The 23,035-nt window shown below is 40.7% G+C and overlaps 1 protein-coding gene across 6 annotated transcripts in view; it reads right to left on the minus strand.

Annotated features, from left to right (window-relative positions):
* Nucleotides 1-509: 509 nt before the first annotated feature.
* The window catches only part of PPP2R5E (protein phosphatase 2 regulatory subunit B'epsilon), a 174,172-nt gene continuing 151,646 nt past the window's right edge, over nt 510-23,035 (minus strand). For 5 of the 6 annotated variants that reach the window (XM_054449810.2, XM_054449809.2, XM_054449801.2 and 2 more), the window contains 9 exons: nt 22,138-22,268; nt 20,921-20,980; nt 19,526-19,634; nt 17,666-17,719; nt 17,511-17,561; nt 15,358-15,477; nt 10,163-10,290; nt 7,785-7,886; nt 510-1,881 (listed from right to left, as the gene is read on the minus strand). In XM_054449810.2, coding sequence (XP_054305785.1) covers nt 1,782-1,881; nt 7,785-7,886; nt 10,163-10,290; nt 15,358-15,477; nt 17,511-17,561; nt 17,666-17,719; nt 19,526-19,634; nt 20,921-20,980; nt 22,138-22,268 — 855 coding nt within the window. In that variant the 3' untranslated portion in view covers nt 510-1,781. The remainder of the gene's footprint in view (nt 1,882-7,784; nt 7,887-10,162; nt 10,291-15,357; nt 15,478-17,510; nt 17,562-17,665; nt 17,720-19,525; nt 19,635-20,920; nt 20,981-22,137; nt 22,269-23,035) is intronic. The other variant, XM_063651671.1, reaches the window with a different exon arrangement.

The raw sequence follows: 23,035 nt of genomic DNA on the forward strand, positions 1-23,035 counted from the left end.
AGCAGCTTTTTTTGTTTTTCTTGAAAATAATAAAACTGCGTATTCTACTTTATATTTAAATGTAAGGAAGAAAATATACAAGCCCATATTTATATTGTATTTCTATTAAGAGCAACAATAGTTCATATGTTCATGTTTGCTACTATCACAATTCAACACATGAACACAGAATCAGCTCTATACCATCAATACTGCTGGAAGTGATGGTTTAGGATTACCAGCTCACTGCCGCGATGTCCATAACAAGCAAAAGCATCCTGGAAATAAACCTCCAAACACATATCTTTCAGTACATAATAATGCAACTGCATTAGGTAAGTACATACTGTACACAAGTTTTATCAGCAGTTTACCTACCCAAGATGTAGTAAGATTCTTCATTTAAATACAAAGCAGAGAGCCAATAAGATATATATATATATATATATATATATATATATATATATAAAAAATACAGCCCTAGATTTTGTTTTTTGTTTTTTTCTTAAACAATTTGGTCACGATGCACCTTTGATATAAAAGCATTTTTAAACTTTATTATTAATACTCAGGACATTAGGAATTTCCAGATTTTTGTCAGTAGCATTTGTAGAACCACTTTTGGTAACAAATACAGTAGTTAGGAATATGCATCCAATTCAGAATGCATAATAATGTTTATCCTGAATCCTTTCCGGCTAAAAACAGGGCTGGCGCTGTGATGAGATATAGAACGAGAATCTACAAAAAACACTGTAACATGTTTGTTTTTTCCCAGAGGCTACATCCTCTTTTGCTGGAATACTTTATAAATACATATTAAAAAGTAAGGCAACAACTCCAAACAGTCCAAGCTGTTTGCTCAACTCTTTTCCCAATTAGATTTGCAATCCTGGCGATCAATTTCATGGTTGTATTGTTTAGTGTTTGTCTTTCTTATTTCAAATAGTCCAAAAGGATGTTTTTCTCGCATTTCTAAAACATCTCTGGTATGTGTGTTCAATGATATATGCAACTAATACTGGTCAGGTACTGCCTGTAATGTCCCAGTGCCTGTTTTCAAAGGATTCAAGACATTGATTTGGATTCACCATAAACTGATGCATGAATCCAATATTTCCTTCCCTACTATGTTTATCACCTCTTCTCTTTTAACTCCTAATTTTAAAACTAAAGGAGTACCAGGACTACCTGGTTACTGGAAAGATGTTCACCCCAGTAAACTAAACTTTTATCAGGGACTTTTTTATAATTCATGACCCCATTCCACGTGGACATTCAACTCAGGAAGATGTGCAAAAGAAAAAGATGTCAAATTACAGTCAAGTTATCCAGAGGAGGATGTTATACAAACTTATAAGGAAATGACAGTCTTTTTTCTTCCTTTACTATAAATACATTTAACAGCTTAGCAGAAAGACAAGCTAAATTTAAGACTGTTCACATTTGAAAATTGTATCATACTCTCTGCTAGTGATAAATAAGGAACTCCCGATAATGGAATTTTAACATAGCAATTTCATCAACAGATCTTTGAAGACCGATTTTTTTTTAAAAAGAGGGTTAGAACAATGATTATGTTTGCAAAGTTCTGAGAAGTCCATCTACTGTCCAAACTTTGGATTGAAGTCCTTATTTTGTTTTTTCCTTTACTTAGAGACAGGTATATACAGTGCTGTTGTAATAATGAAACAAATGTGAAATCTACTGTAAAGTTGCACAATACAGAAAACTGTTGCTCCATCTTCTACTACATAAATGTGTGACTCCACAGGTTAGTAATGTTGTTGTCATTGTTTTTGTTAAGTTGGAATTATTCCATCACGTCTAAGACCTCTCTTTAACTCCAGATCCTCCAATTTTTTCCACAATTCTTCACGCTCCTTTTCTTTCTTTTTCTCACTGAGGAAGAAATAGAATACAATGTAAACAGATGAGGTTTAATGAGATTATGCAACAATGAATATTTTACAATTTCACCTTGACACTCCTTTATACTTAGCTTAATTCAGAAAATTAACTTTAAAATTACTAAGAAACAAAAATGGGAATGACTTATATGCATCAGTTATTGAAAAATCAAGGGCATATTAGTGATTTTCACTTGCAGCTTAGTAAGAATCTTAATTTTTCTTTATCTCCAAATGGCTTCTCAAAAAGGATGCTGGAGATGACACTGATACAGAGAATATAGTAGGTCAAGAAAATATATCTGCTCCTTTATTCCTATCTATTTTTCCTACCTCATGTATATTTAAATTCTTCAGCAGTTTAGAAGAAACTGAAAACTTGTGATTTCACTTTTAATGATCTGAAAAGAACTTGGTTGATATTATTATGTATTAAATTTTAATGTATCAAGCGTTCAAATTGGGTTCAATATCAATTTCACTGATTTTAAATTTAGTGATTTTCAGACTTTGAGATTTCACTATTTGGTAAAATTTCCCCCAAAAATTGGATGTCCAAATTAGAATCGATAAACTTTATTTTGCCAAGGACATTTTAAAATTACCACATTTTTACAAAAAAAGGATTTTTAACATTAACCAAGTAGGAAGTACATGATGCAGGAATATAAGACTATATTGTAAGTTAAATAAATTCACATTTATTAAAAATAATTCACTACACTGTCTTTGGTTTTTCCATGTTGCAGCGAACCAATAAAAAGCAGACCCAGGCTAGGCACAGTGGTTCACGCCTGTAATCCTAGCACTTTGGGAGGCCGAGGCGGGTGGATCACCAGTGAGACCCCGTCTCTACTAAAAATAAAAAAATTTGCCGGGCATGGTGGCGTGTGCCTGTAGTCCCAGCTACTTGGGAGGCTGAGGCAGGAGAATCGCTTGAACCCGGGAGGCGAAGATTGCAGCGGGTGGAGATCGCACCACTGCACTCCAGCCTGGCAGACAGAGCGAGATTCCGTCATAAAAAAAAAAAAAAAAAAAAAAAAAAAAAAAAGCAGATCCAGATTAACATTCATAAATCCAGGAATTCAGATAATTCCTGAAAATGGGGGCTCCACCATCTCAGGCATGGGGATATAATCCATGCACTACCTCACTTAGCAAGGATTAAAACTTCAGCCACAGTACAATTTCTACGCAGGGAAATCCACATGGGTTGAGTGAAATTTGTATGTAATTCCAATGCCTCATTTTTTAAAACATTATAACCAATGTTTTTTAAAAGTTATTATCTAGAGCAATAGAGATTAATCTTCATCCCCTCCAACTCCCAAAAAACTCAAGAAAAACCTAAGTAATTTTATATTCTTATTCCACTAGAGACTTGAGGAAATGTTGAATTATAATGCCATAATAGTCTAGTATTAACCAGAAATGTTTAAGACCATATGGGAGCACAAACCGGTGGAACTCTTTACAATAAATGCTTATGGCTTAGTAAAGCCATATGGTGATTAATATCATGATTTAATAGGTAATATTTTCATAACTTAGGCCTTGTTTACCATAATTAGTTTCAGCTATCTCAAATACAAATCTGCACAATATAAATTTCAGTAAGCAGAATAGTTTTCATATAATTACCTATTTGTTAATTTTGACCCTGAAAAAATTGCACTTACAGGACAATAAGGGCAAGGACAATAATCCTCCAATCTTCTTCTGGTTTTTTCATTTTTGTTTTTGTTTTTTTCTTAGAGACAGGGTCTCATTCTGTCACTCAGGCTAAAGTGCAGTGGCACAATCATAGCTCACTCTAGCCTCAACCACCTGGGCTCAAGCAATCCTCTTGCCTCAGCCTCCTGAGTGGCTGGGACTACAGGTGTGCACCACCACTCCTGGTGCATTCCAGATTCTAAACATAATCAAGCTGTTTGACAAATTATCACTTTTTGTTTCTCAGTACAGTCTGGGGATAATTATAAGGTCTAAATAAATGTTAGCAAAGACCACAATTTGGGTATATATAAATCAATTCTATAGATCCTGCTGACTTTCGATGAATATGACCTTTTTATTTGGAGAGAGAAAGGGATGGTAAGCAAGGGCTTGGAATTTTACTCAACTAAATAACATTTCAATGTATTTCAGGTTCCCAATGCCCTAATTTGCAGTTTCAACCCATTTATGCCAGAGGTTGCAAAATTTTTTTGTGAAAAATCAGACCTTGGCGATGACCTTGAGCAGTGGGATAGAAATGACTCCCACAAGCTTAGCATTCCAATAATGGAACACTAGGCATAAATTGGTTAATTAAGTGTTGACATCATTAAAACATTCATCATCTTGTTACTGAAGTGTTTCATGTTTTTGATCAAGAGATTTATGGCACTCAATGCAATTTATCCTGTGGGGCTTTTCTTCCAACTGAGCATTATGCTCACTTATCACACGGCTTTCATACTGACAACATTATCTTTAAAAATTCTAAATATTGCTGATATAGTTATTGTCACCCCCAATCTTTCCCACTTTTCTCTCTCCCTGTAGGTGGAAATTTTAATGCTTACCCACACCGTCATGCAGGGGATACTGTCAAATTCCCTTCTAATTTCAATTTTACATAGCACTAATGTTGGCATATGTATCTAACAGTGTTAAATACTTATTCCACCCACCATTTTCAGATTCGTAATATTTCAAAATTTGATCTGAACTGAAACCATTAACTTCTTGCCATCCTGAAGTAAAATTGTCCATTCAGTTATTACTCTGACAGTACCAACTAAATTTCTTCATTCCCTTGTCCTATTCCCACACCTATGGAGAAACCAATGTTCCCATCTGTCAGTACACCCTTCTATTGCTCATTTGACAAATTATTATCCTTGCTTTTAAAAACCCATTTTCTCTTTTTTTTTTTGAGACGGAGTCTCCTTCTGTCACCCAGGCTGGAGTGCAGTGGTGCAATCTCGGCTCACTACAAGCTCTGCCTACTGGGTTCACGCTATTCTCCTGCCTCAGCCTCCTGAGTAGCTGGGACTACCGGCGGCCGCCACCACGCCCGGCTAATTTTTTGTAATTTTAGTAGAGACGGGGTTTCACCATGTTAGCCAGAATGGTCTTGATCTCCTGACCTCGTGATGCGCCTGCCTCGGCCTCCCAAAGAGCTGGGATTGCTCTTGTTGCCCAGGCTGGAGTACAATGATGCAATCTCTGCTCACGGCAACCTCCCCTTCCCGGGTTCAAGTGATTCTCCTGCCTCAGCCTCCCGAGTAGCTGGGATTACAGGCATGTGCCTCCACGCCCGGCTAATTTTGTATTTTTCAGTAGAGATGGGTTTTCTCCATGTTGGTCAGACTGGTCGCAAACTCCCAACCTCAGGTGATCCGCCTGCCTCGGCCTCCCGAAGTGCTGGGATTACAGGTGTGAGCCACTACGCCTGGCCCCCATTTTCTCATTAAGAAAGTACACTCATTATAAATAACTGTAATATGCCAGAATATCACAATCAACAGCATAGTTTTATATATTCCTGGTCCCCTTAGTTAATTCTCTTTTTCAAGGGTTTAGTCTATTTAGTCTAGATAATAATCAGAAAACAGTTTTATTATTGAAGTTCACTAAATACAAACCAAATAATTTGAGTAGAAATAAGTTCTTCAATATTCTCTCTTTTTTTTTTTTTTTTTTTTTTGAGACAGAGTCTCACTCCAATGTCCAAGCTGGAGTACAGTTCTGTGATCTTAGCTCACTGCAACCTCTACCTCCTGGGTTCAAGTGACCCTCCCAACTCAGTCTCCCTAGTAGCTGGGACCACAAGCACATGCCACTGTGCCTAGCTAATTTTTATATTTTTAGTAGAGACGGGGTTTCACCATGTTGGCCAGGATGGTCTCGAACTCCTGACCTCAGATGATCCACCCGCCTCAGCCTCCCAAAGTGCTGGGATTACAGGCGTGAGCTACCGTGCCCGGCCAAGTTCTTCAATATTCTTGATGAGATTCTACAGATTTAATCCTGGTTCAACTAGGATAATAATAATGAGCTTTCAGAGAAGATATTACGCACAATGCACTTTTAATGGTGCACCACAGTATTAAAATGTACCCTTGGCTGTTTTTTTAAGTAACATCCTTTAAAGATTTTAAGTTTGGGACAAGGAGGGTTATTATAAATTTATAATTTGCAACAATCGCTAATATAGTGAATTAAAAGTTGTTTAGGGCTGGGCACGGTGGCTTATGCCTGTAATCCCAGCACTTTGGGAGGCCGAGGCAGGTGGATCATGAGGTCAGGAGATCGAGACCATCCTGACTAACACAGTGAAACCCTGTCTCTAGTAAAAATACAAAAAATTAGCCGGGCGTGGTGGCGGGTGCCTGTAGTCCCAGCTACTCAGGAGGCTGAGGCAGGAGAATGGCATGAACTCGAGAGGTGGAGCTTGCAGTGAGCCGAGACCACGCCACTGCACTCCAGCCTGGGCAACAGAGCGAGACTCCCTCTCAAAAAAAAAAAAAAAAAGTTGTTTAAGCTGTGAGTATGGATTAACATATCCCATAAATCCCAATATTCTGGGTAAAAAATCTCAGCCTTTTCTGAGATTCTCAGCTAAATACTCGCCACATTCCATAATTAAATTGGTTTTCATAAACCACATCCCTGGTAACTTAAAATAAAAAAATCATTGCAATGGTCCCTCTGCCATCAAACCTTTCCTCTCATTGCTCTTTTTATCAATAAAATGCAAGTGACAGACTAAAAATGAGACAAAGCAAAGCACCAAGGGAACCAGAGAGGTTCAGCAAGACCCTGGGTATGAACACTCGCACATATCTCTGGGTCCTCTAAGGTCCACAGTTTTATAATATACAAAGCTGACATCTGCTTATGGGTGATCAAAGCCAAACCACAGGCTCAACTACAAAGAGCTCTCTAGATTTCTATCATCTCCCCAAGTACATCTTTTGGAAAGTAGAATGCATTGGACAAGATTTTTACTAAGCCATAAGCATTTATTGTAAAGAGTTCCACTGGTTTGTTCTCCCATATGGTCTCAAACATTTCTGGTTAATACCAGACTATTAGCCTTCATGTTTTTTTCACTGATCTTTAAATTGTAATAAATTTGTTAGGTTCTAGTAAGTCCTGGGCCCAAGAGCTAGATAAATGGTGCCTCATTCCTCCTGCTATTGGAGTGAAGTACAAGATCTGCCCAATTATACTTCAAGTAAGTTCAGAGTGGGAGTGAATCCCAGAGAGCAAACTACTTGATGGTCCCTTTAAGTGAACCTAAAATACCAGTTATATGCTGGGCTCTTAACCCTGAGGCAAAACTGAAATATTATCAAAGAAAGGAAAGAAAGCGGGCTTTATCAAAATGACAGTGTCACAAAGCTTTGTTACTCAGTGGCACAGTAATAAAGACACAGTTAATAAGCGTGCAAAAATGAATATATAAATACAGTCATGTGCCAAATAACAACATTTCGGTCAACACAGACCACATATACCACGGTGGTCCCATAAAATTTTAACAGGGTTGAAAAAGGCCTACTGCCTAGTGATTTGTGTTACAGTTGGCTACGGTATTCACCACAGTAACACGCTGTACAGGTTTGTAGCCTGGGAAGAACAGGCAATACCACATAGCTCAGGTGTGTCATAGTAGGCTATACCATCTAGGTTTGTGTAATTACTGTACACTTATGATGTTCACACAATACAATTGCCTAAGGATGCATTTCTCAGAACATATACTGGTTGTTAAGCAATGCATGACTGTAAACAAAATTGTGCTGCTTAAGATTTGGGGTACAATTAGGCAACTTCAGCAAAGAGCAAGGAAAAAACTCAATAGTTTTATGCACAGCTGACAAAAAAGCTTTAAAAAGTTACCGCTGACGATCTGACTTGTATGTGGCTGTCAGCTCGTCAAACATGGTGCTGTTCATTTCCATAAATGCCTTCAACACATTGTACACCAATGCCACAATAGCCCTGGAAAGCACAGAAAAAAGGGAGCGTGTTAGTTAGTCTTATAAAATGGGATACTGAATGAAGAAAGCAAAAGCACAACTTTTGCCTGAATGATTTCTCATACTGCACATTGTCTGTATCCTTTTTTAGTTGGAACAACTGAAAATGACCTACAGTTCATTTCCACATCAAGAGATCTCAAGGCAAGATAATTTTCTGAGGGGTGGTAGAACTAGAAAAAAAATCTAACTTTGCCCTTCTTTTTTTTTTTTTTTTTTTTTGCAATGGAGTTTCACCCTTGTTGCCCAGGCTGGAGTGCAATGGCACCATCTTGGCTCACCACAACCTCCACCTCCTGGGTTCAAGCAATTCTCCTGGCTCAGTCTCCCGGGTAGGTGGGATTACAGAAGCGAGCCACCACGCCTGGCTAATTTTGTATTTTTAGTAGAGACGAGGTTTCTCCATGTTAGTCAGGCTGGTCTCGAACTCCCAACCTCAGGTGATCCGCCTGCCTCGGCCTCCCAAAGTGCTGGGATTATAGGCGTGAGCCACGGCACCCGGCCTGCCCTTCTAATTATTGGCACCCAGAATAGAGCTGCCTGTGGGCATTTGATAATTTAATAAAAAGGCAAGTATAATAGTAAAGCAACTTCATCCTAAAATAAGGATCTGTGATAGCACTAACCTTAGACACCTGAATTTGCATAGACTTCTATTTTCTAAACACATAATTCATCAAAATCAGAAGCCACTTCCATAGAAACAAATGTTATATATGTGTATGTATATAAATTATTCTTATCCAAAGAAATGAAATCAAGCCCTCATGTAGGTTGGGTGGTTCAATATGAATTATTTGTCTAGCTCTGATCTGCACAGTACTGCTGACCCAAAATATATGCTGATAAGATAACTGGCAAGCTGGGATGGTTGCTATTAGCTATGGGACACTATACAGCTAAACAGCCAAAATGGTAGCCCATACTTAACAAGAATTAGCTCTTGGGCAATGTGAGGACAAGGTAATGATGGGCTTGATAGCTTCAGACTAGAGTCTAAATAGCTTTTCCTTTTGCAAAAATATCCGTTGCTTCCGTTTTGCAACAAACATGCTCCTAATACCACTGAAAAATGCATTGGTAAAAATTAGCCATATATTAAATAAACCATGAGTCTGATGTTTCCAAAACATTTACAAGAACGTACACTTGCTGTATAGCTTCTGCCTTGTGCCATTAAAAGGAAAATTTAAGTTCTTTTCTGTTAAGGTTCCAGAATGACCTTCCTCCCAAGGGCAGTGATGGGAAAGCACCAAATGTAGTATACTGAGTAGTTACAGACACTTGCTAGAACCATCCTCTAGGTCCTCAAGAGACTATCTGTATAAAGGGACGTAACTGTTTATCAGCTCTTTATTTTTACAAGTTCTATTAATATAATTAGGCAAATTTGAAAAATGAGAAATGTGATTTTTATAATTACATGCAAAATTTTTAAAGATAAACATTATGAATATACTGAATTGTATCTCCCAATTTTTAAATGCCACATTAAATTTTCCTTCTATTCCACAGAGAAAAATGTAAAGGCATTCAAATTCAGAATGCTTTAACTTTCATAGGGCTGGATGCTAAACTTCCCTTGATGATTTTAAACTTCTTCTTTTCCAAGAGATACATACAGCAACTGAGTTAGCTGTTAAGAAACAGATCACACTAAAATGCAAACCTAGTCAGACCACTTCCCCACTTATCACCCTTCAGTACTTCCTCATCATCTACTTGGTGAAGGCTCACACGAGTCCCATAATCTTTTCTAGCCACATCCTCTAGCACCCTCCCCAAAAGATCTTGTGCCTCAGCCCTCCCAAACTCACAGGTCTCAGAAACTGACAGCTGCTTTTTACATCTTTGTGCCTTTTAACGTGATGGATGGACCCACTGTCTGAAAGGGCTCTCCCCATGCCATCCACCTGCCAAATTCCTTTCAGATTCAGTCTAAGCATGGCCATGCTGTCAGTATCTACACACCTCTCCTCTCAGCTGCAGTACCTCCCCAAAAGATCTGCTACCTTCATAGACAGATCAAGAAGTCTGTCTAGTAAACAGATACTTTAACTGGTATTTTGTTAAAGTATCTGTTTATTTTCTCTAGTCAGTGAATCCCCAGAAGGTAAGGATTTTATCTTTTCACATACGTCTTCAGCAACAAGGACAGCATCTGGCACATAATAAGGCTGAAGGGAAAGAAAGAGAGGAAGGGAGGAAGAGAATGGAGGAAAGAAACTGAAAACCTACGGATTCCAATGTTCTTTTGAAATCCTATAAAGGCTGGAAAACATGATGGGAAGGATGACGTTAGAGTTTTCTTCTATCAAACTCATGATGTATTCATTATTCCAATAATAGAGTGCTCTTTCTGCCACCTTTGGGAAAAGAAAAATAAAATGTTAAGGGAGAGAAAAAGACAAAACAAAATTATAAATCTTTCCAAACAAAAGTATTTTAAAAGGCTATTTTTAAATCATTCAATTAAAAGTAAAATTAAATATTAATCACATTTTAATTTTTTTTTTTTTTTTTTTTGAGATGGGAGTCTCGCTAGTGGCGCGATCTCAGCTCTCTGCAACCTCCGCCTCTCGGGTTCAAGCGATTCTCCTGCCTCAGCCTCCCAAGTAGCTGGGATTACAGGCACGCACCACTGCGCCTAGCTAATTTTTGTATTTTTAGTAGAGATGGGGTTTCACCATGTTGGCCAGGATGGTCTCGATCTCCTGACCTTGTGAGCCACCCACCTCAGCCTCCCAAAGTGTTGGGATTACAGGCGTGAACCACCGCGCCTGGCCCACATTTTAAATGTTTGTGGATTTTAAATCTCTTAGAAAATTCCAAAGTGGGCCAAGCACGGTGGCTCACACCTGTCATCCCAGCACTTTGGGAGGCCAAGGCAGGCACATCACTTGAGCCCAAGAGTCTGAGACCAGCCTGGGCAACACGGGGAGACCTCGCCTCTACAAAAACACAAAATTAGCCGGGATTGGTGGCATGTGCCTATAGTCCCACCTACTTGGGAGGTTGAGGTGGGAGGACTGCTTGAGCCTGGGAGGCGGAGGTTGCAGTGAGCGGAGATCATGCCACTGAACTCCAGCTTGGGTGACAGAGCAAGACCGTGTCTTCTCCTCCCACCAAAAAAAAGTCCAGAGTGGTTCAAGTGGTTCATCGACTCCGGGAAGGAAAAGAAGTTTTCCTGTTAATTTATATTCTTCTCTAATTCTGCCCATGTCATCTGATTCCACACTTTCCTGACATCACTTTAGCACATCTCACCGGTCCCCTTTCTTATGTTTTTCATCACATACACTTAGATCGAACCCAGTGCCCAGCATATGGTTAGCATTCAGTCACAGCTACTGAGGAACAACTGAGCAACACAGTTGCCCATCCCTGTAGAGCGGCTAATATTTACTAAGTACCTCCTATGGGCAGGCACTGTGCCTACACAGCAAGTAGAATGTATCATCCTTACCACCACCCCAGAAGGAGATACCATTGTGCTCATTTTACAGATGAGGACACAGAGATTCAGGGAGACTGAGTAATGCAGGCAAGGTTACACTGATAATAAATGGTAAAGACTGGGCCTCACTTCCAGGACTTCTTCCAGAGTTTGTTTCTGGTCCCTTCCTGTGCAAGCCAGATGTCTCCTCAGTTTCTGGTCTCAGGGACACTGGCTGCACCTACCCTCTCTGCTCTCTTAGATCCCTTTTCTCTGCCCACCATGCCGTCAGCTAGCTCTAATTTGGTCTGCTGGGCCTCATTGGCTCATCTTGGATTTCATGAATTCTAAGGAACATCTCAAAAACAAAACCTAAAATCTCTAAAAAGGGTAGTTACAGGGGAAAAGGGAAAAAGGGGTAGCTTCCTTCATTTATACAGATTAAGAAGCTGTGTTTTAGAAGAGAACAAAATGGTATAAGATGTATCTACCGAAAGACACTGAGAAATCAGAATTTTTCCATTTACGTTATTCAGCTTGGTTCAAAAAACAAAACAAAACAAAACCCTGAGACTCATTAGGCACCAGACCCTGAGAGTACAAAGAAAACAATCATTACTGCATGTTCACTATATGCCAGGCACTGTGCTAAGTGTCCCACATATATAATATCTCATTTCCTCACAACCAACAGAGTTGGTACCATTACTTCTCTATTTTGTGGATGAAGAATCTGAGACTCAGAGAGAGAAGCCTTTGGCTCAAGGTCACATGGCTAGTAAGTGGCAGATTCCAAAGTCTCTATTCTTAACCTCTTTACTCTGTTATCCCTAAAGAGTTCACACACTGGTGAGAGAAGGGGCATCTACAAGCCTATCCAATGTAAACTGTGACAGATGCTATATCAGATACATGAATAAAGTGTCAGGGGAAGGAGGGGAAAAGAGCAGAATCAACAATCCAGATGACCTGGGAAACAGAAGGGTGGCAGAAATGTAACATAGGTGGGGCTGGGTGTGGTGGCTCATGTCTGTAATCTCAGCACTTGGGGAGGCCAAGGTGGGTGGATCATTTGAGGTCAGGAGTTTGAGACCAGTCTGGCCAACATGGTAAAACCCCCATCTCTACTAAAAACATAAAAATTAGCTGGGCATGGTGGGGCGTGCCTGTGGTCCCAGCTACTCGGGAGGCTGAGGCACAAGAATCGCTTGAACCCAGGAGGCAGATGCTGCAGTGAACTGTGACTGTACCACTGCACTGCAGCCTGGGCAACACAGCAAGACTCCATCTCAAAAAAAAAAAAAAAAAAAAAAGAAGAAGAAAGAAATGTAACATAGGCAAGTGGCATTTAAGTTGGGCTTCAAAGGATGAAGGAAAGGGCATTCCAGGTAGAGGGCATTAAGGAAAGGAGGGCAGAGGCATGGACAAGGACAATGTGTTTGGGAATCATCAAAGCAAATGAGGTAGCTGACACAGATAAAGCAGGAGGCAAAGAGAGGGAGAAAACAAGGAGTAAGAATGAGGCTGTTCTGAACATTCTAACTGGTTGGAGGAAAATCCTAGGTGCCTCCTTCTTTACTGGCATCCTCCCATGGTCTCTTTGGACGTTCCTCCAGAGTCCAATATTTACCTGCCATTTAACTCTAACAACTTCCTTCATCTCTTATATATCCATTTTAATATGTAAACCCACTAATAAAACATGTATCCAGCCCCTTAAAGAGGAAAGGTATTGTTTATGCAAAGTTAAAAATTACTGTGTCTGACAACAGGACAGAGCCACTACTTTCCTGGGATCCATTGTCCTTCTGCACACACAGAGGCAGTGTCACCAGCGTGCAGACCTCAGATCCTAATGCCATACCTGAAGCAAACAATGATAAGTGTCTGGCTACATAGGGCAGCCACTCAATAAATGGATGAACCAGCAAATTCATTAATAAATGTTTGTGGATGAACCAGCAAACATTTATTAATGAACACTTAATAAATAAGAGCCTCTTCCCTTTGTTCTCAATTTTACTTCTGCCAAATAATTTAAAATCCTTTTTTCTTTCTTCTACAAATTGAATTGTGTCCCCTCCACAATTCATATGTGGAAGTCCTAATCCCCAACGTGACTATATTTGGACACAAGACTTTTAGGAGGTAATTAAGGTTACATGAGCTCATAAGGGTGGGGTCCTAACCAGATACTATGGGGGCCTTATAAGAAGAGGAAGAGAGTGAGATTGCCTCTCTCTGTATGCACATGCCAGGAAAGGCCACGTGAGCATACAGCAAGAAGAAGGCCATCTGCATGCCAGAAAGCAGGATCTCACCAGAAACCAACCATGCTGTCATCCTGATCTCAAACTTCTGGCCTCCAGGGCTATGAGAAAATAAATGTCATTTAAGTCACCAGTCTATGGTGTTATGCTATGGCAGCCCGAGCTAACCAAGACATGGCCTCTCTTTTCTAAGCTTCTGAGTATCACTTAGGCCTTTCCAGTGATGCTCTTTTTTTTTTCTTTTTCTTTTTTTTTTCTTCTTTTTCTTTTTTTTTTTTTTCTAGATGGAGTTTCGCTCTTGTTGCCCAGGCTAGAGTACAGTGGCGCGATCTCGGCTCAATGCAATCTCCGCCTTCTGGTTTCAAGCGAATCTCCTGCCTCAACTTCCTGAGTAGTTGGGATTACAGGTGCCCACCACCACGTCCAGCTAATTTTTGTATTTTTAATAGAGACGGGGCTTCACCATGTTGGCCAGGCTGGTCGCGAACTCCTGACCTCATGATCCACCCGCCTCGGCCTCCCAAAGTGCTGGGATCACAGGCATGAGCCACTGCACCCAGCCGGTGATGCTCATTTTTAAAAAGATACTTGTTCCTTGACCTCCATAATTCCAAACATCCTGCCGAAAACTGAAAAAAATAAGGTAAACAATCCAGATGTGTGAGCACTAAAGGCCCTGGGTGGTATCAAAATATGTATATACTGTTCTGTAATTTTTCCATTTTTATTCAGGCTTGTCATGGTTTCTACCTTCTTTATTCTTGCTTTGTGGTACAACTGCTAGACTGCCATAAAGTCACTGCTTTAACATATTAACATGTCTTTTGGTCAGAAATCAAAACAGCAGCAGCAGCTAGCGTCTCTAACTATGCAGCACAGTGACAGCTTAGGGAAAAAGTCCAAAATCAAATGACACCATTAGAGGTCTGGTTCTGTGCTAAGAACCACAGTCTGAACAATCTCTTCCAATCAATAGGCAGAGTCTAGGTTTATGAAACGGGCCTTAGGTGAGACAGCCAAAGAATCAAACCTAACGTGTGCTCCCCCAGTTTACCCTTCTTCCATCCTGTGTGAGTTCCACAGCACTGCAGTCACCGCCCCAAGAAAGAAAATTGTTGCCCCGAGTGGCCACAAGGAGGCAGAGCAGTGCTATGGGAAGGTCACTGGCTTTAGCAAGCAGCCACACCAAAGATCAAAATTTGACTCTAATCTCTATTAACTTGGGACCTATAGTAAATTGTTCTCCGAGCCTCATTTTTTTTTTCATCTAGAAAAGCTTCAGAGAATAATGGGACATTTATAAATAATGTACGTAAAGTATCTAGCATAGTAAGAAATATTAGGTTTTCTCCTTTTCCTCTTAAACATTATTTAGCATTCTCTCTTACACACTGGAGAAACCCCACCAGCCCACTTATTTAGAAATTATCTGAAATACTTTTGACCACTTTGAGCTTCAGTGTTCACATCTGTATGTCTTTAAAAAAAACATAATGCCCTCCTTGCAGGGTGTTAGGAGAATTAAAGTTACTGGAGAGAAAGCACCATTACTGTGGCTGTTAGGCAGCAAGTGCTCAAGATAAGCTGGCCATTATTAAAATTATCATCATGTGAGGAGATAGCAAATAAACAAAACGTAGCTAGGGTCCATTACATTGCTTTTGAAACAAATAAAATTTAACCAAAATAACTCATGCTCCCTGGCTCATGTCCTCTTTACTACTAACCTGAAAATGGGGGCTAGATACACACTTGGCGATTTGTTTAAACAAAGGTTCTTGGATTTTAACAAATTGTGAAGGTTCAATAACATCCAATATTTCTTCCAGTTCCCCAAGGAACATGACCTGTAAGTACAAGCAAAATACAAGATGTGAGGCACATCATGAAAAAGAATCCGTAAGAACAAGGAGGATTAATGAGAGTTTAGACTATTTTAAGAAAAATTTACACATAAAACCAAACATACGTGAACCAGTCATTATCCCATGTTAGATGTTCGTTCCACAAAGAATTCACTATAGGGTACTTGGAAAAATTCTACATACTTGGAAAAAATACCCTACTTGGTATATATATTACACAGAACGAGGGACACTCACACACTGCACTGGCCCCTGAGAAGCAAAACGGACCCCGTAGGGCTTTCCTCTCTATTATTAGTAATCCAGCTCTCTTTCCACAACACTTTTTTTTTTAAAAAAAAACAATGAGAAGGAGAAGGTGGCCCTCCTAAATGGAAGAGCAAAAGTTCAAACGTGGTCATTTGCCAAATACGTATAGCCCCTGCTACATGCTCAATGCTCTAGAACGCACTCATTAATACAACAAAAAGTTCAAGAAACACAAATGAGCAGACTCACCCACATGCAGGTGCCACTTTAAACCCATGAGCATGCACTGACGCATTCTCCACACACACACACACGCTTGCTCTCTATAGAGCACAGTGAATCTTGTGAACTCAGCATCGGGTGCCGCAAGAAACAGAGTTTTTAGATCACATATGGAGCCAAATCCGCAGTAGTCAATTGTTTTAAGTATAATGGGAAAATGACAGATAAATAAAAACCAGTTTACGTATTTAGCTATGAAAAAATAATTACTTTGAAAAAAAATAAAGTGAGTAATCAAAATATGAAAAATAACAATGCCTTCATATTTTGAGATGTATCTGGGTAGCAATGCACAGTTCAATTTTATCTAACAGATTTTAAGAAATTAAACGACTTTCTGAAATTAAAATAGGGTTTGGAGAATTGAAGCTGATTTGAGAAGGAAGGCATTTCTGCTAAAAGTAAAATATAGTAGACCCTTGCCATTTGTTAATATGTATATCGAATTTCTCCCAAAGTTTTAACCAAATATATAAAACTAACAGCTGTTCTTTTCTTTCTGAGCCATTTTCCACATGGTTGCTAACCTTCTAGAAGAGTGGTTGCAGATCTGTGCTCAGTTAGGCTCAACTCCAGCTAAGAAACTCAGGTACTACCCCATAACAACCTCACAAAGTAGTACATGCCTGGTGAGTTCTCAGCAAAGGTACAAATGACTGTAGGTCTGAACCCCCCAGGGTCATTTGTGAATGGTTGAAACTAAAGGTCTGTTGTCTCTTCTAAGATGACACAGCAAGATCTACCTATACTATGCTTTAAAGTGAGTATTTGGGCAGGCTGCTCTAGCATCTATGTACAGTGACAGCAAAACCTTCATATTATGAAGGGGGCCACTCGGAAGGGAACATCAACACAGCTAGACAACTGGACACCTGATTTGGGCCTGGCCTGGGCTTACTGAGGCTGAATAGCACAGTGAATAAAAAGCCAGGGTTTAGGAGTCAAGGAGGCGAGTTCTGGCCTAATCATCTGTACTTACTTAGTGTATTGGGGCAGGCTATTTAACCTCTCTACAGTTTCATAACTAGTAAAACAAGAGTTTTGACAGAGCTGCCTTATAGAGTTACAATGAGGTTTAAATGAGATGATGCAGTTTTGTTTTGTTTTTGAGACAGAGTTTCACTCTTGTTACCCAGGGTGGAGTGCAATGGCACCATCTCGGCTCACTGCAACCTCCGCCTCCCAGGTTCAAGCGATTCTCCTGTCTCAGCCTCCCGGGTAGCTGGGATTACAGGCATGCGCCACCACGCCTGGCTAATTTTGTATTTTTAGTAGAGATGGGGTTTCTCTATGTTGGTCAGGCTGGTCTCAAACTCCCGACCTCAGGTGATCCGCCCACCTCGGCCTCCCAAAGTGTTGGGATTACAGGCGTGAGCCACTGCTCCCAGCCCTGATGATGCGCTTTTATACATGCTTAGCCCAATCCTTGGCACTCAGCAAAATATTCAGTAAGCTATGAACACTCTCTGACAGTAAGCACTTACCTCTTTTTGACTACATGTTTTAGGCCAAAATTTCATTAACCCCCTAATAACCTAAAATGAAAAGGAGAAAAACAAATGGCATTTAATTTTTTCATATATACTTCTGGGACAGGTAATTTTTCTTAAGTTTTTGAAATTATGGAAAAAAGACTTACTGGTTCTGTGAGTGAAGGATCTTTCTCCAGAAACTGTACTATACAATATGCCAGCTGAGTAAAAAATAAAATAAAAGGCAAAATTTTAAATTCTATACAGTAAGGGCTCAAAAGATATACTATTAAAACTTACTGAAAGGTTTCCAGACTGGTTTTAATAACTTCACATTAAATTCATTTTAATTGTCATAAAATCTATATAAAGTAAAATACGAAACTACTTTTTCAAGCCAAAGACTAATATTAACATGACTCCAGGGAACTTTTTTTTAAAAAAGAGTATTAGGACATGAAGTATGCAGCTAATGAAAAAGCAGAGGTGAGACATCACACTCAGCATATTGTGGAATTATCTCACCTACATACACTTTGAGCTACATCTCAGGGGCTTCCTTTCTCTCTTTGCTAATATCAACAGTACTGAGTTTTACTGTAGTTCCACAAGAGTCCTCTATGGGAAGTAAGCACTTAATAAAAACTTTGCCAATTGCCTGAAATGGCACATGCAAACTAAAGCAGTTTCACGAGGAGATAAAAGGTTGTACCTGCCAGTCAGAACCTGGAGAAATGTAAGAATAGTTCTACATTGGTACTAACACATCTAAGTAAGATTGTTTAAAATAATAATCATGAAATATGATATCCCATTTCAAAAACCAAAGGCAAGATTGTAAAAGGGCTTGTAAAGATTCTCGGACAAGAAAACCACCCTCGCAAAAGAACATTTTGATGGTGTTCTAAATTAGAAACATATGGATTAATTTTTCCTCGAAATACAGAATTTCACATTTAAAGAGGAACAGTGCTTAGAAAAATGTGTCACGTTTTTATGCAAACTCAAAACCTTCCCAATGGGGGGAAGAGGGAGTCAGAGTCTAGCAGTATTTAAAATTTTCCTATCCAAAATTTAAAATACCACCCAATAATTTATCTACCCCCAGTGACATGGTGACCATGCAAGGCAGTGTTGGCACAAAAATCAGAATGGGGACAAGACAGGGTATGCTTTTTAAAGTGATGAAGGCTTAAAGGAAAAAAAAAATGTGAAAATACTGATTGATTTGTTTACTTGTGAGAGTGCTTGTGTGTAGAAAGTGATAAAGACATGGTGAGTGACCTAGAACAGGAGGCAAAAAGGGCAACCGATAGACTAACGCAAACTAGGATGGAACAAAATATTCAAGAACATTAAAACATGATTACATAGTCCAAAGATCTACATCTGCTAAGCTCCTGTGCATTTTATTATATATAATAGGTTCAGTATGTTATTGTGTGCACTTGGGAAAGTCATCTAAGTTCTCTGTAAAATAAAATGACCAAACAAGGGCTCCTCCCACTTTAAAAATATTTCCATGATTCCACTGTGCATAGAAGAAAAAAATGCATACATTTTTATTTCCCTCGGGGAGTATTTTAAACTTTAGTAAGTCTCTTTCCTTTAGGAATGAAGTAAGCTATAGGCCCGGCGCCGTGGCTCACACCTCTGTAATCCCAGCACTTTGGGAGGCCAAGGTGGGCGGATCACGAGTTCAGAAGACCCAGACCATCTTGGCCAACATGGTAAAACCCCATCTCTACTAAAAATACAAAAATTAGCCAGGCATGGTGGCGTGTGCTTGTAGTCACAGCTACTCGGGAGGCTGAGGCCGAAGAATCGCTTGAACCCGGGAGGCGGAGGCTGCAGTGAGCCAAGACTGTGCCACTGCACTCCAGTGTGGGTGACAGAGCAAGACTCCGTCTCAAAAAAAAATAAAATAAAATAAAATAAAAAATGAAGGCTATATCAATATCAAAAAAACAATGAGTTTGCAAACTTTTTATTTTGCTTCTAAAAGTAGTTGTACAAAATCCTCCTACCTGTGCATGGAAGAGTGATAAGCTCCTGACAGTGTGTAAAGGGATCAATACTTTCACCAGAAACTGTTTGTGTTCTGCCTTAAGAGGTAAAGCAAAGCCATTGATAATACTAGGGAGAAAAAAGAGACACAAATTAGCAATGTTACCACAACAAGTTAAACTGAGACAAACTGTTCTTGTGATATTAATTAAACTTAATCAGTTTGTTTGTACAAAACAACTTAATACCCACCCCAGTGGCATTCAGAATTTTTTTTTTTTTTTTTTGAGACAGAGTCATCTTGCTCTATTGCCCAGGCTGGAGTACAGTGGCCCAGTCTCAGCTCACTGCAACCTTCGCCTCCGGGATTCAAGCTATTCCCATGCCTCAGCCTCCCAAGTAGCTGGGATTACAGGCACCCACCAACATGCCTGGCTAATTTTTTTGTATTTTTAGTAGAGAAGGAGTTTCACCATATTGTCCAGACTGGTCTAGAACTCTTAACTGCAAGTGATCCGCCCGCCTCGGCCTCCCAAAGTGCTGGGATAATAGGCGTGAGCCACCACACCCAGCCAGGATTTCTTAACAACTTCAAGGAATACAATAAGTTGGAAGGAAATTTAAGAGAAGAAAATTTGCTTCTGATCACTCAACAAAGGCTCCTGTGCTCCTAAAATTAGTCAGATGGTTTCCAAAAGCTCTTTATCAAAACCCTTTATTTTCCCTCCCTTTTCCTTCTCCAAATAATGGCCCGCCTTGCTTGCTTCCGCCTTAAATATGACCTTTTCCATTTCCAGACATCATTCCTCCTCATTCCTGAAACCTCTGCCCAGCCTAGGGAAATCACTGAGGGAAAGCCGTGTGACTCCACCTTCTTTTTCTCTTCATATTAGGAGAAAAGATTAAGTAATCATGTTGTCCAGCTACATTATCCTCCCTTGTGTGTGGAAACTTACACCACAGCTCTTTCCAATTCATTCTACTACTCCAGGCTGCAGCTGTTCAAGGACTATACCTGGATACACAACTCCTTTGAAAATGGCAATCTTTCCAATTTATTATAAACTTGCTTTCAACAGATAAGGCAAAGGACCAGATAGCCTAAAAACTAATGAGAATAAGATGTTTTGGAGTAACTAGCCCGACCACAATTAGATGTATCATCTTTCTAGTAATTAATGAACTGTTAGCTCTTTCAGTCATTCCAGTGGAACTGGCAATGCATAATTGTGGAACAAGGAGAACAGGAAATTGTGTCTTGTAGAGTCAGTTGGAAAATATGCTAACAGGCACAAATGAGAGAGACCCAATGTATATACAACAAGAGAACTAGGTGAGCATCTCTTGGTGCCACCTGAACCTAATTTTCAAAATAATATTCATCTGAGATTAGCAATTAGAAAAACCGTGCTCACCTTCCTAATATTTCCAGCAGTTCAGCTACACCATTGAAGTGTTCTGTTTCATAAACAAACCTGAGAAAAGAGGAGAAAGGGGAGGAGAAAGGAGGAGAGGAGGAGAAGGAAGGGATAAAAAGAGGAGGAGGAGGTGGAGGAGAAGAGGAGGAGAAGGGGGAGGAGAAGAGGAGGAGGAGAAGGGGGAGGAGAAGAGGAGGAGGAGAAGGGGGAGGAGGAGGAGAAGAGGAGGAGGAGGAGAAGAGGAGGAGGAGGAGAGCGGGGAAGAGAGGAGGAGAGGGAGGACAAGGGGGAAGAGAGGGGGAGGAGGAGGAGAAGGGGGGAAGAGAGAAGGAGGAGGAGGGGGGAAGAGAGGAGGAGGAGGAGAGGAGGGAAGAGAGGAGAGGAGGGAAGAGAGGAGAGGAGGGAAGAGAGGAGAGGAGGGAAGAGAGGAGGAGGGAAGAGAGGAGGAGAGAGGGGAAGAGAGGAGATGGGGGAGAGATGGGGGAGGAGAAGAGAGGGAGGAGAAGATGGGGAGAGAGCGAGAAGAGAGGAGGGAAGAGAGGAGGAGAGAGGGGAGAAGGGGGGAAGAGAGGAGGAGAGGGAGGAGGAGAGGGAGGAGAAGAGAAGGAGAAGGGGGGGAGAAAAGGAGGGAAGAGAGGAGGAGGGGGGGAGGAGAGGAAAAGGGGGGGAAGAGAGGAGGAGAGGGGGGAAGATGGGGGAGGGAGAGGTGGGGGAAGAGAGGAGGAGAGGGAGGAAAAGAGGAGAAGCGGGAGGGGGAAGGAGAGGAGGAGAGCGGGGAGGAGAGGAGGAGAGGGAGGGAGAAAGGAGGAGGACAGGGGAGAAAAGAGGAAGAGGAGGAGAGAGGAGAGGAAAGGAGGAGAGGAGGAGGAGATGGGAGGAGGAGAAGGGGGAGGAGAAAAGCAGGGGAGAGGGGAAAGTAGGGGGAGAGGAGGGGTAGAGAAGAAGGAGTCAGGGGAGGAGGGAGAGGAAGAGGAAAAGAGGAGGAAGAGGAGGGTGGGAGGAGAAGATGGGGGAGGAGGAGAGGAGAAGATGGGGGAGGAGAGGGGGGGAGGGGGTAGAGGGAGAGGGGACGAGAGTCAGTAGAATGAAGGCAGGCAGGCAGAAAGGGAGAAAGAGAAGTCAGTACACTGTTTTCAGATATTTGAGATTTACTTAATACTTCCATAAAAACACCAACTTTGCTTCTCCTTCTTTCCCCATCACACTCCACTTACCTTAGAAAAATATTGTTAATCTGTTTTCGGATAAATGCTCTAAGACCAAGAAACTTGCCATAAATTCTGTGTAAGACTGTTTTTAAGTAGTCCCGTTCCCGAGGGTCTTCGCTGTCAAACAGCTCCAGAAGCTGTTGTAAATGAATGACATTATAGCTGTCAAAGGCAGTTTCAGAAAAGGATTTAGGAAGTCTATTATTTAAAATCCCCTCCTTCCTTCCTCAAAAAATGTGTTGAATATCTATTATGTGACAGGCACAGTGCTAATCTTTGGGCATATCATGATAAACAAGTCAGACAAGGAGCTTATATTCCACTAAAGAAACACAAATACAAAATAACAACAATAAAAGTAATAATATGAATAATAGCTAATACACATATGGTACTTACTGTGATCATCAGGCAATTTTCCAAGCAATCTACATATTAATCCTCCCAATGAGGTAGTTTTGTCCCCCTTTTACATAAGAGGAAACTGGGGCACATAGGGTTAAGTAACGTGCCCACGGTCTCACAGCTAATAGGTGGTAAAGCTAGAATTTGAACCCCAGCAGTTGAGGCCAAAAGTCCGTATCTCAACCACTGCACTATGCTACCTACTGATATTCTAAATACGCAGTTAAAATAAGCTGACTGCGCATGGTGACTCACGCCTGTAATCCCAGCACCTGGTGAAGCCGAGGCAGGCGGATCACCTGAGGTCAGGAGTTTAAGACCAGCCTGGCCAACATGGTGAAACCCCATCTCTAGTAAAAATACAAAAATTAGCCAGGTGTGGTGGCGGGCGCCTGTAATCCCAGCTACTCAGAAGGCTGAGGCAGGAGAATCACTTGAACCCGGGAGGCAGAGGTTACAGTGAGCTGAGATTACGCTATTGCACTCCAGCCTGGGCCAT

This window comes from Pongo pygmaeus, chromosome 15, assembly GCF_028885625.2.
Source record: "Pongo pygmaeus isolate AG05252 chromosome 15, NHGRI_mPonPyg2-v2.0_pri, whole genome shotgun sequence".
NCBI classification, from domain to species: Eukaryota; Metazoa; Chordata; class Mammalia; order Primates; family Hominidae; genus Pongo; species Pongo pygmaeus.